Source organism: Salmo salar, chromosome ssa13, assembly GCF_905237065.1.
Source record: "Salmo salar chromosome ssa13, Ssal_v3.1, whole genome shotgun sequence".
Classification (NCBI taxonomy): Eukaryota; Metazoa; Chordata; class Actinopteri; order Salmoniformes; family Salmonidae; genus Salmo; species Salmo salar.
Genome location: NC_059454.1, coordinates 14,569,006 through 14,588,680, shown reverse-complemented (window position 1 = coordinate 14,588,680; position 19,675 = coordinate 14,569,006). Strand labels below are relative to the sequence as shown.

The following is a 19,675-nucleotide window of genomic DNA, read 5'->3' as shown; positions in this document are numbered from 1 at the left end:
ATCAAGCACATCATGCACTGTAACAAGAAGAGAGATGTGCGCGCTAAAATGAAAAAGTACCACAAGGAAGGTGCTTCTCATCAAAAGACCGCTCATTTACTGGAATGTATCTAATTCGGAGTAAAGCAGTAGTGGTATATGAATATTAATATAGTTAAATCATGCTACATTGTGATTGGACCACAATTCAAAATACTACCGCTAATGCAGCGGTGATTGGACAGGTGCTTCGTGTAGGCGTGTTCACCACTTTAACCTTAAAAACAGCAACAAACTTTCTTTGGCCAGACGTGTCAGTTTGTTGTGCAAATCGGTCTTTCTGGGAAGCGCATCTGTCTACAGCAACTTGCTCTGTGTTGGATATTTTGAAAACTGAAGATTCTTCACGGATTAAATTCGAAATGGACATAACCTTGAACTAAATTTGCACAACTGTTTTTACTTCGGATACATTCAATTGATAAAAATGTTGGACAAACGTAGTGTTGAGCTGCAATTGGATCAGGAGGATGTCAAAGGAAAAAGCGGTAAGAATTTGGAGGTGCCAGTGCCATGTTTTTCATTTAATGGCTTATTATGTGTCATTAATGTATGGTTCACGTTTGACTGGAATATCACGGTTGATCAAGACAGGACGTATAGCCAGTACAGATATTTGCTTTCACAACAAGCAAGACACATACCCAGTAATGACACAATGTAGTGGACAGAGACAGTTTCTTACATAGCCTACCCTACATTACAATTCATTACAGCTTTGATTATGTTTTGATGTATGTTATTTGACACCACAGGTAAAGAGTCCTTTGAGAAGCATTACCAATTCGGTGCGCTTCTTGGAAGTGGTGGATTTGGCTCCGTCTTTGCTGGTCAACGCATCTCAGATGGTCTGCAGGTACTTACAGCAAAATATTGTATTACATTTTTTTTCTTTCAAGTGACGAGAAAATAGTCAATTAATGACAATAACAAAAATACAAAACGTGTTTTTAAACCAACTTTAAAAAATGGATATGAACACTTGTTTATTTATCCTTAGGTGGCAATTAAGCAAGTTTCAAGTGACAGAGTGCAGCAATGGGCGCGATTGGTAAGAGAAAAAAAAACTTTATATGATTTAAGATGTGCGTTTGTCTTGTTGGGGCTTCTGCCAATTGTATTTTTTTGTGGTTACCATTCTTGTACACCTGACAGTCTCGTCATGTGTGGAAATAAAAAACGGATATTTCGTGCCCTCTGCTGGAAATCGAAGAGAACCCACATGTTGTTTTTTCATAACCGTGACGTAGTTGTAATTTTGTGGAAATTACGTGGTCGGGTTTTTCCTCAAGTGTGTGTGTATGTATATATATATATATATATATATATTTTTTTAGGAACTTAGTATCAGTATTTCCCCTGTCTGGACCAACAAAAAAAGTAATATGTAAAAAATACTATTTTTATTCTCATGTGTTTTAGGAACAAGTATATTGACGCTGACCTACTCATAATAATACTAACCCTCTCTCTCTCTCTGCCAACAGCCAGATGGACCCAACCTGGTACCCATGGAGATAGCCCTGCTCTTACAGCTGGGGGGTGGTGCAGGGGCAGGACCCTGGCACCATGGGGTGATCAGGATGCTGGACTGGTTTGAGGTGCCAGGACAGGGATTCCTCATCGTGTTCGAAAGACCACAACCCAGTCAGGACCTCTTTGACTTCATCACAGAGCGGGGAGCCCTGGATGAGCCACTTGCACAAAGGTATATGACTGTTTCAAGTCAGTAGACCTATTTCACTCACAGGTTGAACATCTCCACTCTGTTTCCATGTTTGGGAGGCTGCTGGGTTTTCTGTGCTCATTAATGTGATTTTATATGATATTCTAATTAAGGCTTCTTTTTCCAGGTTCATGCTCCAGATAGTGGAAGCGCTGCGGTTCTGTCAAGCACAGGGGATCGTGCATAGGGATGTGAAAGATGAGAACATTTTAGTCGACACTCGGACAGGAGATGTTAAGATCATTGACTTTGGCTCCGGTGCTCTGCTCAAAGACACTGCTTACACAGAATTTGAGGGTGAGTAAAAAACACTACTTATGATATCCATATGTACCCTTCTAAACTTATTTTAGAAGTATTGATGCCGCTTATTTTTTTGTTTGTTAGTAATTTAACCATCCCTTTCTCTCACTAGGCACCAGAGTGTACAGTCCTCCTGAGTGGATCCAACATCAACACTACCATGCCCGGTCCCTGACTGTCTGGTCACTTGGAGTGCTTCTCTTCGACATGGTTTGCGGGGACATCCCCTTCGAGAGGGACAGAGACATTGTGCAGGCCACACCAAGTTTCACCAAACGCATTTCAAAAGGTACATTACTACATAGGCCTATTCTTACTATCTTACTACATTTCTAGGGCAATGACAGAACAAATTCTGGATTTAATTTCTAAATACAATTCATCATGACTGAAAATCGTCTTCCTCTTCTCCCCAGAGTGCCAGTCTTTGGTTCGTTGGTGCCTTGCCTACAGACCAGAGGATCGGCCAAGCTTAGAAGAGATTTTACTCCATCCCTGGATGGAGTCATCTAATGACAGTGGAGACTTGCATGGGGATCACAACTCTTTGCCAAGCCAGTCAAGCCTATGATTCCTGGATATTATTGGGTGGCTAAAGAAACTTCAGATGCCTTTTAAGATCACACTTATCTTATATTCACTGTGCATAACTTATCAAGTCCCCCTATGGAAAGCTATTTATTTATAATTTTGTGGTGTTGCTATACTATTTTATTTTAATTTGACAAGTATTATACAAAAAATACTGCACTAATGTACTACCTTAGTACAAAGAAATGTATCACACACTTATCTTGAGCCAAGGCAAACTATATCTAAATTATCTTCTTAAGTGTTACAAAATGGCACATTCCATAGTAGTATAGACTATATTGGGAAGAGATATGTATGCTTTATTATTATTTTTAAATCATTTATCGGTATTTATTTCAATTACTATTTATTTATCTTTAGGGTTGGACTTTCTGTTTACATCAGTTATACTGGAGGCATGTCGAAGTTTCTGATACCATTTGATTCTATTATTTAATGTGATTTGGTTGAGATCACATACTTTTCCATGTGAAGACCTGGTTTTACAGGTTATCTTGTTAAGTTACCTTGTTTCAAGAGGAATAGAGGACTACAAAACAACAGTAATCCGGAGCACTATGGATATCTTAAATTTTCCATGGACTTTGTCCTGATGGTTTGGTAGTGACACAGGCAAGGCAACATCTCTATGGACACGCAAGTCAGACTCATACGCCTCATACAATGGACTTGTTTGCTGGAGCTGAGTAGTCTTGTGAATGGGACATTGACACTGTTTTCTCTGCAAAATAATATTTGTATATTATTTTGGAACTTTAACACATTTAGAATGTCAAATACTATCCAGGATGTAATACTATCCTTCAGGATTCACCTTTAGAATGTCTGTGTAATTTTTTGTGATGGGCAGGCCTCCAAGGGTTTTGTCAACACCACAGCAATGAATCATCCAAGAATGTGTCCAAACCAGAAACTAAACTGGATGATCTTTCACGTACTTTATCTCGGAGGGAAGTTCAAATCTGTGCTTCCATTTTCCTTCCTAGGACATATGTTCTTGTTTTCTGTGGGGTTTGAAGGTTTACCTGAAGTAAATGCCTCAGTGTTTTAACCAGTGACTGTTGTTCAAGACAATAGACAACGTTCAAAACTGGGTGATTTACTTTTGTGTTATTTATTTACTTTTGTTCTATTGTTGCAAGTGGAACCCACAAGACCAATTGTATGTATGTATATATGTTGTTTAAATGTTGATGAGAGTTCATCGTATGCCTTAATCTAAATCCTACCTTAATGATGGGACTGTAACGACCAACATTTTCTCATTCCAAAAACATTCATGACTCAATTTACCCAATGGAAGAGTTAATACATTGAAATCTTGTCATGAAAATGGGATAAAAAGAACATAATTCCGCTTGATTGTTTAAAACTATCATCGACATAATCATAGTCAATGAGCTGAGGTAGGGTAGTTATATTTGTTGTAAATACTTATGTATTGTTTTATACACTGCCAGTTGTCACAAATCTCTTTACATTAAATGAGAATTTCAGGAGACACATTCTGTCAAATTCTTGATTCTTAAGTGTACATAAAGGCTGTCAATGTTTCTCTGTACTGTTTGGTTTTCATTAATCATGATTTCACAAGATTAGACTTCACTCATCTAGAGTGCCTTTGTGATCAGTCAAACACATATAGGAAGGATAGGCCTCCATTTAAAGGGCTTGATAGCAGTAGGAAGTTTGAACCATCACTGAGTTGTTATATCAAAACGAATGTCAACAGCACTCATAAATAGGCAATGGGGTGTCCCTGACAAAAAAAAGATTAAGTTTCGAAAATTGCAGTAATGGCAGTCGACTATGGTATTTTGGACACAGTTATTGCAGAATAATGCACTGTAACTGCAGTTACACTACAAAACTACTGCATTATATAAAACTGTGGGATCATACTGCAGTTATACTGCTCTGTAACTGCAGTTACAATGCAAAATTACAGCAGTAAAAAAACTATGGGATCATACTGCAGTTAAACTGCACTGTGACTGCAATCTTTTTTTGTAAAGGGCAAGGCAACCACAGGGCAGAATGGTTTAGTACCTCACCCTGTGGGCAAGTGTAACCGTGTAGGTTCCGTCCCTCTCTTCGCCCCAACCTGGGCTCGTACCAGGGTTATGTGACTGTTGGTTGACACTTTTGGGATATTTAAGAAGCTTGAGGATCGAATAAATTGGTATGGGTCCATTAGCGGATACATTTTAAGATCCCAGTCTGTCCTGGTTGTACAATGATCAACCCTATTCAGCATTGGTTTCTCTCATCAGCTCCAGTGCAATGCTGCCGTAGCCTATAATTTGAGTCTGGCGTAATCACTTTAGGCTAACGTTGAAATACAGTAGTCGTGTTTCTGGTCTGCAGAAGATGAGGACAGTAATGGCGGTTAATTGGCGAGTTCGTTTTGTTTGCATCGCCGGGGTTGGACGGTGTTTGCACATTTTAGACCATTCCATTGGTCCTATCAATTCCACCGAACGACGGAGAGGCTGCCCCTCACCCAACAACCAATAGGATCATCTGTACTGGAAGCTCTGGGGGTTTTGTGAATGTGCCAGTGAACAAGGAAATGATTGTGAAGTAAAAACGAAAAACAAAACATCAGTGTTTTAATCGTAACGTGGAATGGCTCAGCTAGTGGGGTTGGGAATCCTAGCACTCGTTGTCAGTTGACGTGTGATAGGGGCTGCAATAGCAATTGGATGCAAGCTAGCTACCAGTGCTAAATTAGCTAACGTTCGGTGAAAGTCAAAGAATTTGCTCGCTGGCTAGGTGACAACACATTCCAGTTCACATAACGTCAATGCCAACATGGCAGGGGGCAACAACAACGGCCAAGGGACAGGAGTCGGAGAGGAGAAGACGGCTTCTCCTAGACAGAGTGAAGGTACAACTATATTTTGATCAGCTGCTAGTTAGCATGATGTTTAGCTGACTGCACTGTGTTGATTTGCTAGCCGTGTTAGCTCATTTAGCTAACGTTAGTTAGCTAACTATACAGCTACAGCAGTGTCAGTCAGTGTATCCGGTGGCTCGTATCTAACTAATTTAAAATAGCTACCTAGTTCATTAATAAAGTATCCAGGCAGAGGATATGGCCTGTTATTCAACGTATATATATATATATATATATATATATATATATATGTATGTGTGTGTGTGTGTGTATTATTTCAAACAGGTGTCGGGAGTTTCTGACCCCACCCTCACCTGGCTGTAAAGAAAGAGAAAGAAAAGTTCCACATCACCAAAGTTACAACACACACACAGGACTCAATGGATGAAAGAGGCTATAGCTAACGTTTTGAATGCAACTTTCAGAGTCTCACACACACACATTATATATACACACACACACATATATATATATATATATATATATATATATATATATATATATATATATATATATATATATACACATATATATATATATACATATATATATATATATATATATATATATATATATATATATATATATACACACATATATATATACACACATATACATATATATATATATATATATATATATATATTGTTTGTTTGTGTGTGTGTGTGTGTGTGAGACTCTGAAAGTTGCATTCAAAACGTTAGCTATAGCCTCTTTCATCCATTGAGTCCTGTGTGTGTGTTGTAACTTTGGTGATGTGGAACTTTTCTTTCTCTTTCTTTACAGCCAGGTGAGGGTGGGGTCAGAAACTCCCCACACCTGTTTGAAATAACTGCGCCTTAATGTAACTAATATGAACCAACCAAACAAGTCAGACAACTAGAAGGAAAATGTGAAAAGAGTAGTCCTTTTATCATATAGTAGGCAGATAATAATTATAAACTGGGTGGTTCGAGCCCTGAATGCTGATTGGCTGACAGCCGTGGTTTATCAGACCTTATACCAACGTGTATGACAAAACATTTATTTTTATTGCTCTAATTACGTTGGTAACTAGTTTATAATAGCAATAAGCCATCTTAGGGGTTTGTGGTATATGGCCAATATACCACGGCTAAGGGCTGTATCCAGGCACTCCGCGTTGTGCATAAGAACAGCCATTAGCCGTGGTATATTGGCCGTATACCACACCCCCCCGGGCCTTATAGCTTAAATAATGCAGGGTATATATCAGCACAGTAGTTTATTATATGTTCTGTTTGCTTTTGAAAGTATAAAAGTCCAATTGAAAACATTATTGGCATTGTTGAATTCAATGTTCATAATAGCATGCTAGGACGGATGTTTTGGTTAGCTAAACTAGCAAGTCATTTTGTTTGGTTACCAAGGCAACAACTATAGCTATCTCTAAACATGCCAGCTAGCTACTTCAGTGCACGTTGAACACATTTCTAGAGCAAATGTGTTAAATTATAGCCATGATGTTAGATGTTTTTTTTAAGTGATAATGCCTGAGAAGCCGTTGTTTGGAGCACGGGTGTTGTTAGGCCTGAGATGGCAGACCGTACCAATATATCCTCCAAACACCGGCTTCGAGGGCATTATCACTTTTATACAGCATATTCAAATAATGATTGACATATTTTCATAAATGTTATTTAGATTAATATCTTCCTTCCACAAGTTATAGTCCCTACACATCTAGGGTTGCAACCCAAGCCGCCTGGTCGTTTGTTCTATCAGTTCGGTTGCCAAAGATGTGACCCAGTCGTTCAGTCTTTTTGTTCTGTATCTATGGACGCGACCCAATCGTTCAGTCTTTTTGTTCTGCATCTATGGACGCGACCCAGTCGTAGCCATATTGGCTGGCAACGTTCTTATCCCTTGCTATCAAATAAACGTCACAATCCAATTTTTGTCCTAACCGCACCATATTCCTGCCGAGTTAGACAGCGGGCTGCTATTAGACCACGTGAGACTTCCTACCATACAATCTACCACTGTTTACACAGCAGGAATATGGTGCAGTTTGGACAGAAGTTGGATTCAGATGTTTATTTGATAGCTAGGAACAAATTCACTTTGTCTGATAAGTAAAATTCTTAGAGATTATACATATGGTTTTGTTGACAGGAAACTTTTTGTCCCAAAGCTATGCTCTGCCTATGTCTTGTGAGAATAGATTTTCATCTGGTTCAACTGGCTTGGATTTTCAGCTATGCATGCAAAGTGGGTCTAATGATGTCATCTGATGTTGTCTTCTTACTACAGTGAACAGAAAGCTGAAATACATCAGTTTGGCCATCCTTGTTGTCCAGAATGCCTCTCTCATCCTCAGCATTCGCTATGTCCGTACGCTGCCCGGTGATCGTTTCTTCACCACCTCTGCAGTGGTTATGGCAGAGGTGCTCAAAGTACTTACCTGCCTTCTCATCATTTTATTCCAGAGAAAAGGTAAGCCTCAATGATTGAATATTGAAACCCCCTAAGGTCGATGTCTGCGCCTGTACGGAAATAGCATAATACAAAATCCCCAATAAAAATCTGTCCGTTTAAGCTCTAGATGTTTTTTTGCATTGGATGCATCTCAGTCCCCTGAATCCGTCTGTCACACTTCCGCATCTGCTGGCAGAGCAGGAGCGGTGTTTGTCAGACCATGAGACATCCCAAAAATCGGTATTCTCACAAAATTGTCTGTAGCGTCTGAACAGTTTGGCCTACAAACTATGGTGAAAAGATGAGACTCTCACGAACACAAGGGTGTTCTCTGTTTTGCTCTATGACCCCCACAAGCGTCTTGAGACTTATCTGCAGTTGGTACAGCCGATCTGCCAACTTCTGCCTGAAGCGTTTGGGCTACAAAACTAATATGATGCCTCTGGGTAAAGGTGAGACTCGCGAGCATGTGCAGTGCATTCAGAAAGTATTCGGACCCCTTCCCTTTTTCCACATTTTGTTATTTTACAGCCTTATTCTAACATGGATTAAAAAAGAATCTACACACAATACCCTATAATGACAAAGCAAAAACTGTTTTTTAAACATTTTTGCAAATGTATTAAAAATTAAAAAAGATACCTTATTACAAGTCCCTTTGCTATGAGACTTGAAATTGAGCTAAGGTGAATCTTGTTTCCATTTATCATATTTCTACAACTTGATTAGAGTCCACCTATGGTACATTTAATTGATTGGGAATGATTTGGAAATGTCCCACAGTTGATAGTGCACGTCAGAGCAAAAACTAAGCCATGAGGTTAAAGGAATTGTCCGTAGAGCTTAGACAGGATTGTGTCGAGTCACAGATTTGGGGAAGGGTACAAAAAATTTCTGTAGCATTGAAGGTCCCCAAGAACACAGTGTCCTCCCTCATTCTTAAATGGAAGAAGTTTGGAACCACCAAGATTCTTCCTAGAGCTGGCTGCCTGGCCAAACTGAGCAATCGGGAGAGAAGGGCCTTGGTCAGTGAGGTGACCAAGGACCAGATGGTCAGTCTGACAGAGCTAAAGACTTCTCTGTGGAGATGGGAGAACATTCCAGATGCGTATCCATCTCTGCAGTACTCCACCAATCAGGTGTTTATGGTGGAGTGGCGAGACGAAAGCCACTCCTCATTAAAAGGCACGTGACATCCCGCTTTGAGTTTGCCAAAAGGCAACTAAAGAGCTCAGATCATGAGAAACAAGATTCTCTGGTCTGATGAAACCAAGATTGAACTCTTTGGCCTGAATACCAAGTGTCACATCTTGAGGAAACCTGGCACCATCCCTACGGTGAAGCATGGTGGTGGCAGCATCATGCTGTATTTTTTATTTTTTTGCGGCAGGGACTATGAGACTAGTCAGGATTGAGAGAAATATAAACGGAGAAAAGGAGAGATCCTTGTTGAATACCTGCTCCAGAGCACTCAGGACCTCAGACTGTGGCAAAGGTTCACCTTCCAACAGGACAATGACCCTAAGCACACAGCTAAGACAATGCAGGAGTGCCTTCGGGACAAGTCTCTGAATGTCCTTGACTGGCCTAGCTAAAGCCCGGAATTGAACCCGATCGAACATCTTTGGAGAGACCGGAAAATAGTTGTGCAGCGATGCTCCCCATCCAACCTGACAGGGCTTGAGAGGATCTGCAGAGAATGGAAGAAACTCCCCAAATACAGGTGTGTCAAGCTTGTAGCATCATACCCAAGAAGACTCGAGGCTGTAATCGCTGCCAAAGGTGCTTCAACAAAGTACTTAGTAACTTTTTATTTTTTTACTTCAAGGGGTCTTAAAATTCTAAATGAAATAGCAAAATGATCCTTTGTTTGACCTGTATTAAACATTCCATATAGCTTAGTAGAATGGTAGACTGGGTTAATGTGTGTAATGGGGATTTTCGTTTGAACCAAGGAGCGCAGTTGTTGATAATATCAAACAGAAATGTTTTACAAGAATTCAGGGAGAACACCTCCAGAGCAGAAGCAAAGAACATGTATTGGAGACAGGCCCTTAATATTCTAATCAGACCGTACCCAATGTACGGGGCGGCAGGGTAGCCTAGTGGTTAGAGCGTTGGACTAGTAACCGAAAGGTTGCAATTTCAAATCCCCGAGCTGACAACATACAAATCTGTCGTTCTGCCCCTGAACAAGGCAGTTAACCCACTGTTCCTAGGCCGTCATTGAAAATAAGAATTTGTTCTTAACTGACTTGCCTAGTTAAATAAAGTTTTTTTAAATTCTCCAAACATCAGCCTGAGAATCTTGTACGAAGTCAAAACAAAAGACAGTGACTTTGCCAGCTGCTACAGAATCGGTGTTCATAATGTCATCAATACAATAATAACCAGTGTGTCCTGGGTCCTTGTGCCTTCAGTAGCCCTGACATCAATCACTATCAAACGACATAACCCATAACATTCAGTAAAAATTCTGCTACTGACCATCAACCAGTACACAAATGAATATAGCACTGGAAGCATTGTGTTAATTACTCTTAACTGAATATGAACTTTATTCATCTTAAATATTTCCATTTACATTGTGTTTACTGCAGAAACATTTTGGCATTGTTTTTAAAGTTCAATACTTGGCTAATTTGTGTTGTCAATACACATGACCTACCTGCAAAAGGTAAATGTGGTGGTCTGCATTTTTCACCTGTCTCTTACAATCAACCCACTCTCTCCCTCTCCCAGGAAACCTGAAGGAGTTTATTGTATTGCAGTACAACTCCATTGTCATCCAATACAAGGACACGCTTAAACTGGCTGTCCCAGCCCTCATCTATACCTTGCAGAACAACCTCCAGTATGTGGCTATCTCCAATTTACCAGCAGCTACTTTCCAGGTTAGTTGCTCTGGCTGCCGGTAATGGGATGATGTGTTTCTTCTAGCGTCACATCCTTGTTTATGATATCTCATAGCAAATCACTTTACCACAAGCATAAACCCCTTGAGTACCCCACAATAGCCTATAATGCAATTTTTTTGTTTCCCATACCCTTCTGTACGCCATTTAAAAATATATATATATTTTAGTCTGCAATATGCAAAATGTATGTTGGTAAATGCTGTTTGGTTTAATGAATGTTGTGGTTATTTCTCCAGGTGACCTACCAGCTGAAAATTCTGACCACAGCCCTTTTCTCTGTGCTGATGCTGCGGAAGAGCCTATCACGGATTCAGTGGCTGTCCCTGCTCCTGCTGTTTGCTGGGGTTGCTATCGTACAACTGGAGCAGGAAGGAAAACGGAAGGAGACTACAGTCACTGGACCGAGCCAGAACTATGCCAAAGGACTGGTGGCAGTGATAGTGTCCTGCCTCTCCTCTGGCTTTGCTGGAGTGTACTTTGAGAAAATCCTTAAGGGCAGCTCAGCCTCTGTGTGGATGAGGAACATCCAGCTGGGCATATTTGGCACTCTATTAGGCCTGTTGGGGATGTGGTGGAACGATGGCCTTGCCATTGCAGAGAAGGGCTTCCTGTTTGGGTACACACCCATGGTGTGGGGCGTCATCTTTAACCAGGCTTTTGGGGGTTTACTGGTGGCGGTGGTAGTGAAGTACGCAGACAACATCCTGAAGGGGTTTGCCACTTCCTTTTCCATCATCGTCTCCACTGTAGTCTCTGTCTACCTCTTTGGGTTCCACGTGGACCTCCTCTTCACTCTGGGTGCTGGTCTGGTCATTGGAGCCGTCTATATGTATAGTCTGCCCAAAGCAGCTGCTCCCTCCCCGTCTACTGCTACCCTCTCCTCTTCCAGCCACAGTCTGGCCGACGGCGCTGGAGACTCGGAGACGGAAGCTTTCCTCCCAAAGTCAGTCCTGGTGAAATGAGTGATCTGCAATCCTGTCTGTCCTTCTCTTCTTCCTTTCAAATCTCATTATTTTTCCATCTGGACTAAAACAAACTTTCCCTTCCATCTTTCTGCTATTTATATTTCATTTGGGAATTTCATATCAATAGATTTTTTTTTGATACAAACGGAAGGGGTACGGCATCTCTGTATTTTAGTTCTGTAGATAGCCCAAGGTTGTTTTTCCTCAGACTATCCATCAGTTTATTCTGCCTATAATGGAATGGGTAGCCAGAGATTTTAACTCCATTTTCGTGCAGTAGTCTGCTAAGTTTCAATACTTTTGAAAGCACAAGAGGGGTGAAGTATGAAAACTTGTGATATTCTGTTCATGTTAATCATGCCTCTGGGAATATCTTTGCTTTCAATACTTAGTTCTCTACAGACCCCTCTTTGCCTTAAACAATGTATTTTTAATCAAAAGAAAGCCTTAACACATATCCAGATGACATGCCAGAGGATTTAAAATACAGCTGCAACTTTTGTGTTGTTTCTTTAATTGAAGTTATGGTCTTCAAGAAACCTAGTTACTTGGATACAACTCTTTAGACAGAGTGTCTGGCCATTCTACCGTAACGGCCTGATTAGTGGAGTGCTGCAGAGATGGTTGTCCATCTGAACTATAATGGAATATAGTTGAAAGATTTCCAATTGGCATGGCCACTTTATAAATGTCTGTAAACCTAGAAACTGAAAAGGAGTTTGAGGTGTTCCGGAATTAATTTATTTCTGTTTGCTCTCGTTTTGAGCTCCTCAGGTGTACTTTAATTTCTGAAGTAGACCCAACTAATCTAATCCCATCCTAACGGCGCCTAAAAGGGAGGCTAGTTTAGGGTGGGCAGGGCTAGTTTGGGCATCACCTGAGCTAATGGTCATGCTGTGCCTTTTCTCTTTCATTTGTACAGTAATGATATCATTTGTTGACAAAAGTTGAAAATGTATAAATAATATCACATTTATAATTTCATTGTTTGCTTTGAATACTTGTGACAGGTTTGTGGAAATATGCTCATATTTATACACAAACTGTTCTCTAAGATGTCTTTTTTTAAAGATGGAATGTTTTAATGTTTTTTGTCAAAGTGGAAAGTGTTTGTCCCTGAGCACGAAACACAGAGTAAACTGGACAAGTATCAAATGGCAAAGCATTAGTTGTGGGTGTTTTTTATTTTTATTTTTTATGTTTGTTTTTTTTAACGCTCAAGTCTGCTTTATTATCAAATGAAATGAAGGAGCTTTGCTCTTTAAATCGGAGTTAAAGCCCATTGTTACCAGAGAATATTGAACATACTTGCTTAGATTTTGCAAGAATGGTTTCTTTAAAATCATCAAGCTGACAAGAACAAATACTGTATTTTTAGGCAGCTAAAATCCTTTGTGTCATGAATTGGTTTATTTAGATTTTGTTTACTTTTGGGCTGTTGGAGTGGGTTAGAAATTCAGATACAGCTGCTCATAGTCTTTTGACCTAGAGCCCATTCATATAATTTAAAATGCATAAATAAGTAGGCCTGTATATGGAATTCTATCTTAAGTCTAGGTTAGTATCATTGGAATCAAACAAATGAATTGATAGACTTAAAGGCAGTTTGAAAATGCTTTACAAATGGAATTCATAAGGGAGGTGATATTCCTCACAATTTGTCTGTGGTCATTTTTCAGTGTGAAATAACAGGAAAAAAACTAATTGATACAGTTTAGATCAAGAAAAGTATTTATCTGAAATTTTTGACTATGTTCATGACTTAGCTATTTCTGTACACTCTCAGACAAAAGCAAAACTTTATTTAGTCATCAACATTTTACTACAGTATCCCCATGCCTTTTGGCCTCTATGAGAAATGACCTGACCACCATATGCTGGAGTAATTATTGGACACTTACGTGTTACTATTTCTTAGGTAACTTAAATAGGTATCTGGTCTCAGTATGAGGTTATCGTTGGGTTCCTCCTCAGAAAGACTATTAGCAGCTGTTGAGTATGGGATGTATTTTTCTGCGTTCATTGCCTTCAATGTTGATACAGAGCCACTGGCCTCCACTTGGTGTCTTATTGTCCCACATCACTGTTCAGCGTTGATTGCATTTATATCTGTGCGATATGAAATGAACTTAAGAAGAAAAAGATAGTTATCATGGTTAGTTTGCACTTTTTACAAATGTAACCAAGAAAGTGTTAAACAAATTAAAATATTTTATATTTTAGATTCTAAGTAGCCACCCTTTGCCTTGACAGTTTTGCACACACTCAACCAGCTTCATGTAGAATGCTTTTCCAACAGTCTTGAAGGAGTTCCCACATATGCTGAGCACTTGTTGGCTGCTTTTCCTTCATTCTGCTGTCCAACTCATCCAAAACCATCTCAAATGGGTTGCAGTCGGGTGATTGTGGAGGCCAGGTCATCTGATGCAGCACTCCATCACTCTCCTTCTTGGTAAAATAGCCCTTACACAGCCTGGAGGTGTGTTTTGGGTCATTGTCCTGTTGAAAATCAAAGGATAGTCCCACTAAGCGCAAACCAGATGGGATGGCATATCACTACAGAATGCTGTGGTAGCCATGCTGGTTAAGTGTGCCTTGAATTCTAAATAAATCACAGACAGTCACCAGCAAAGCACTATCACACCACCTCCATGTTCCACGTTAGGAACCATACATGCAGAGATCATCCGTTCACCGACTCTGCATCTCACAAAGACATGCCGGTTGGAACCAAAAATCTCCAATTTGGACTCATCAGACCAAAGGACAGATTTCCACCGGTCTGATGTCCATTGCTTGTGTTTCTTGGCCCAAGCAAGTCTCTTCTTATTGGTGTCCTTTTAGTAGTGGTTTCTTTGCAGCAATTCGACCATGAAGGCCTGATTCACGCAGTCTCCTCTGAACAGTTGATGTTGATATGTGTCTGTTACTTGAACTCTGTGAAGCATTTATTTGGGCTGCAATTTCTGAGGCTGGTAACTAATGAACTTATCCTCTGCAGCAGAGGTAACTCTGGGTCTTCCTTTCCTGTGGCGATCCTCATGAGAGCCAGTTTCATCATAGAGCTTGATGGTTTTTGCGACAGCACTTGAAGAAACTTTCAAAGTTCTTGAAATGTTCCTGATTTCCTGACCATGTCTTAAAGTAATGATTGACTGTCGTTTCTTTGCTTATTAGAGCTGTTATTGCCATAATATGGACTTGGTCTTTTACCAAATAGGGCTATCTTCTGTATACCCCCCTACCTTGTCACAACACAACTGAATGGCTCAAACGCATTAAGGAAAGAAATTCAACAAATTAACTTAACAAGGCACACCTGTTAATTGTAATGAAAAAGGGTGGCTACTTTGAAGAATCTCAAATATAAAATATATTTTGATTTGTTTAACACTTTTTTTGGTTACTACATGATTCCATATGTATAAAGAATAAAGAAAAACCCTGGAATGAGTAGGTGTGTCCAAACTTTTGACTGTTACTGTATATTTCGATGTTTATAATTTGATCAACCAGCTGTGCCTTGGCTTGCCCTATCTTAACATTCCCCACACCACTGTGTCAGTTCTACCATGGTTATGTCACGTGTGTGTGTGTATATATATATAGATATATATATAGATATATAGATAGTGAGGTGAAAAAGTATTTGATCCCCTGCTGATTTTGTACGTTTGCCCACTGACAAAGAAATTATCAGTCTATAATTTTAATGGTAGGTTTATTTGAACAGTGAGAGACAGAATAACAACAACAAAAATCCTGAAAAACGCATGTCAAAAATGTTATAAAATGATTTGCATTTTAATTAGGGAAATAAGTATTTGACCCCTCTGCAAAACATGACTTGGTACTTGGTGGCAAAACCCTTGTTGGCAATCACAGAGGTCAGATGTTCCTTGTAGTTGGCCACCAGGTTTGCACACATCTCAGGAGGGATTTTGTCCCACTCCTCTTTGCAGATCTTCTCCAAGTCATTAAGGTTTCGAGGCTGATTTTTGGCAACTCAAACCTTCAGCTCCCTTCACAGATTTTCTATGGGATTAAGGTCTGGAGACTGGCTAGGCCACTCCAGGACCTTAATGTGCTTCTTCTTGAGCCACTCCTTTGTTGCCTTGGCCGTGTGTTTTGGGTCATTGTCATGCTGGAATACCCATCCACGACCCATTTTCAATGCCCTGGCTGAGGTAAGGAGGTTCTCACCCAAGATTTGACGGTACATGGCCTCGTCCATCGTCCCTTTGATGTGGTGAAGTTGTCCTGTCCCCTTAGCAGAAAAACACCCCCAAAGCATAATGTTTCCACCTCCATGTTTGACGGTGGGGATGTTCTTGGGGTCATAGGCAGCATTCCTCCTCCTCCAAACACAGCAAGTTGAGTTGATGCCAAAGAGCTCCATTTTGGTCTTATCTGACCACAACACTTTCACCCAGTTGTCCTCTGAATCATTCAGATGTTCATTGGCAAACTTCAGACGGGCATGTATATGTGCTTTCTTGAGCAGGGCGACCTTGCGGGCGCTGCAGGATTTCAGTCCTTCACGGCGTAGTGTGTTACCAATTATTTTCTTAGTGACTATGGTCCCAGCTGCCTTGAGATCATTGACAAGGTCCTCCTGTGTAGTTCTGGGCTGATTCCTCACCGTTCTCATGATCATTGCAACTCCACGAGGTGAGATCTTGCATGGAGCCCCAGGCCGAGGGAGATTGACAGTTCTTTTGTGTTTCGTCCATTTGCGAATAATCGCACCAACTGTTGTCACCTTCTCACCAAGCTGCTTGGCGATGGTCTTGTAGCCCATTCCAGCCTTGTGTAGGTTTACAATCTTGTCCCTGACATCCTTGGAGAGCTCTTTGGTCTTGGCCATGGTGGAGAGTTTGGAATCTGATTGATTGATTGCTTCTGTGGACAGGTGTCTGTTATACAGGTAACAAACTGAGATTAGGAGCACTCCCTTTAAGTGTGTGCTCCAAATCTCAGTTTGTTACCTGTATAAAAGACACCTGGGAGCCAGAAATCTTTCTGATTGAGAGGGGGTCAAATACTTATTTCCCTCATTAAAATGCAAATCAATTTATAACATTTTTGACATGTGTTTTTCTGGATTTTTTTGTTGTTATTCTGTCTCTCACTGTTCAAATAAACCTACCATTAAAATTATAGACTGATCATTTCTTTGTCAGTGGGCAAACGTACAAAATCAGCAGGGGATCAAATACTTTTTTCCCCACACTGTATGTATGTATGTATGTATGTGTGTGTGTGTGTATATATATATATATATATATATATATCTATTCAGTGTTTATTGAGCATTTCACTACCCTATTTTCTGAGCTGTAAGATGTATGGTTCTAAGTTCTCCCCAGGGAGAATGTTTATTTTCACATTAGTTCATGTGAGACAATAACATGTCTTTTTTTTTTTATACGGTTGTTATAGTATTTGCATAGGACAGAACAAAGATCTCTTCTTGAAAACAATATCTGACTGGTGCTTTGTGTTCCATTTTCTCTCTGTTCCTAGGGCCTCTGAAAAGGAAAAAGGATGCTAAGAAAGTGCTTCACGTCTGAAGGTATACCATGCCTGCATCTCATGCCAAAGTGATGTTCAAAGGAAAATTATTACAAATGCCTTCTATTAATTGAATTGAAATTCCTATACTAGCAGATGTGTTGGAGATGTTTGCCTCAGTTGCGAATGGGTATTGTATGAAGAGAATTACATATTTTAATCATGCTTAGTTTACATGTAACAGATCAGAAGTTGAAACTTCCTTTGTAGAAAATATTTCCTTACACTGTTGCCTTACTTTTTATCTATATAACATTAACATGAGTTTTTGTTAAAAAATGTATATTCCATTTTCTGCTCCCTATCTACCCATTTATAACAAGTATTATTTAATCCCCATAAGATTGTTGAATAGTGTTTAATTATTAGTTGTGTGTGTGATGCATTGAAACACTAATATCAGCCTTTAATGTAAATCTATCACGGCCTATATATATATATTTTTTTATGTGTTTGTTCAACACCCAGATAAGCAAAACTGAAAATGTGTTGAAAGTAAGGGCAGCAGGTAGCCTAGTGGTTTAGAGGGCTGGGCCAGTAACCGAAAGGTTGCAGGTTTGAATCTGTAGCCGATTAGGGGGGAATCTGTCGATGTGCCCTTGAGCAAGGCACTTAGCTCTAATTACTCCTGTTAGTTGCTCTGGATAAGAGCATCTGCTAAATAAATGTAAATGTGTTGACTTTTATTTGGGTTGAAAACAGTCAATGATCATTTGGCGCCCTCTACTGAATATTTTTATATCTCAGCTTTGAATGTTTTTTATTTTTATTTAACCTTTTATTTAAATAGGTAAGTCGGTGAAGAACAAATTCTTATTTACAATGACGGCCTACCAAAAGGCAAAAGGCCTCCTGCGGGGACGAGGGCTGGGATTAAAAATATAGGACACATCACGACAAGAGACACCACAACACTACATAAAGGAAGACCTTAGGCAGCAACACATGACAACATGGCAGCAGCACAAAACATGGTACAAGCATTATTGGGCACAGACAACAGCTAAAAGGCAAGGTAGAGACAACAATACTTAACGCGAAGCAGCCACAACTGTCAGTAATAGTGTCCGTGATTGAGTCTTTGAATGAAGAGATGGAAATAAAACTGTCCGGTTTGAGTGTTTTTTTGCTGCTTGTTCCAGTGACTAGCTGCAGTGAACTGAAAAGAGGCGCGACCCGGGTGCTTTGAAGACCTTTAATAGAATGTGACTGGCAGAACGGGTGTTGTATGTGGAGGATGAGGGCTGCAGTAGATATCTCAGATGGGGGGAGTGAGGCCTAAGAGGGTTTTATAAATAAGCATCAACCAGTGTGTCTTGCAACAGGTATACAGAGATGACCAGTTTACAGTGGAGGATGAGGGCTGCAGTAGATATCTCAGATAGGGGGGAGTGAGGCCTAAGAGGGTTTTATAAATAAGCATCAACCAGTGTGTCTTGCAACAGGTATACAGAGATGACCAGTTTACAGAGGAGTATAGAGTGCAGTGATGTGTCCTATAAGGAGCATTGGTGGCAAATCTGATGGCCGAATGGTCAAGAACATCTAGCCGCTCGAGAGCACCCTTACCTGCCGATCTATAAATTACGTCTCTGTATGGGTAGGATGGTCATATGAATAAGGGTTAGTTTGGCAACTGGGGTGAACGAGGAGCGATTACGATGGAGGAAACCAGGTCTAGATTTAACCTTAGCCTGCAGCTTTGATATGTGCTGAAAGGACAGTGTACCGTCTAGGGCCTAGACACTTGGGAGTGTGCCTAGACTCTAGGCACACTCCCAAGCACTTGTATGAGGTGACTACCTCAAGCTCTAAACCCTGAGAGGTAATAATCACACCGGTGGGGACGTGCGTTTTTAATGTTAATGCCCATGACAAAAACACGATTTGGGAGAGGTGTGTGTAATTATTGCCTAATAACTATGTATGAAATTAAATAAATGTCCTAGTTTTATGTCATGCAAACTGAAATATTTTGCAAAATTGTCAATGTTGGTTCAAGCTTTCTCAGATAAACATGCTTAGATGTAAATACTTTCTTTTTTTCTTTAATGATATGTAATGTATTAGTAAAAAAAACACCCATATATTTCTTCACTTACCAGACCATTTTAGTTGACAAGAGGGCCCACTAGCATGTTATGGAAGGATACAAACCTCTAAAATGGTCGTCACTAGTTACCACAGCCACAAAGTCATAATTCCCGCCCATTTCGACAAT

At 40.0% G+C, this 19,675-nt stretch overlaps 2 protein-coding genes across 2 annotated transcripts; both read left to right on the top strand.

The window, feature by feature from the left end:
- Positions 1-302: 302 nt before the first annotated feature.
- Positions 303-4,215, top strand: pim2 (Pim-2 proto-oncogene, serine/threonine kinase). The gene is given in 7 exon segments (NM_001139796.1): positions 303-527; positions 795-895; positions 1,040-1,090; positions 1,527-1,747; positions 1,893-2,062; positions 2,181-2,357; positions 2,485-4,215. Coding segments are annotated over 7 exon segments (936 nt in total). The 5' UTR covers positions 303-466; the 3' UTR covers positions 2,640-4,215.
- Positions 4,216-5,170: 955 nt separating this feature from the next.
- Positions 5,171-18,140, top strand: slc35a2 (solute carrier family 35 member 2). Its single transcript, XM_014134578.2, has 5 exons — positions 5,171-5,552; positions 7,833-8,015; positions 10,740-10,891; positions 11,152-11,858; positions 17,407-18,140. Exons 1-5 carry the CDS (start codon positions 5,477-5,479, stop codon positions 17,432-17,434), a joined length of 1,146 nt encoding a protein of 381 aa, XP_013990053.1. The 5' UTR covers positions 5,171-5,476; the 3' UTR covers positions 17,435-18,140.
- The last annotated feature ends 1,535 nt before the right edge of the window (positions 18,141-19,675 follow it).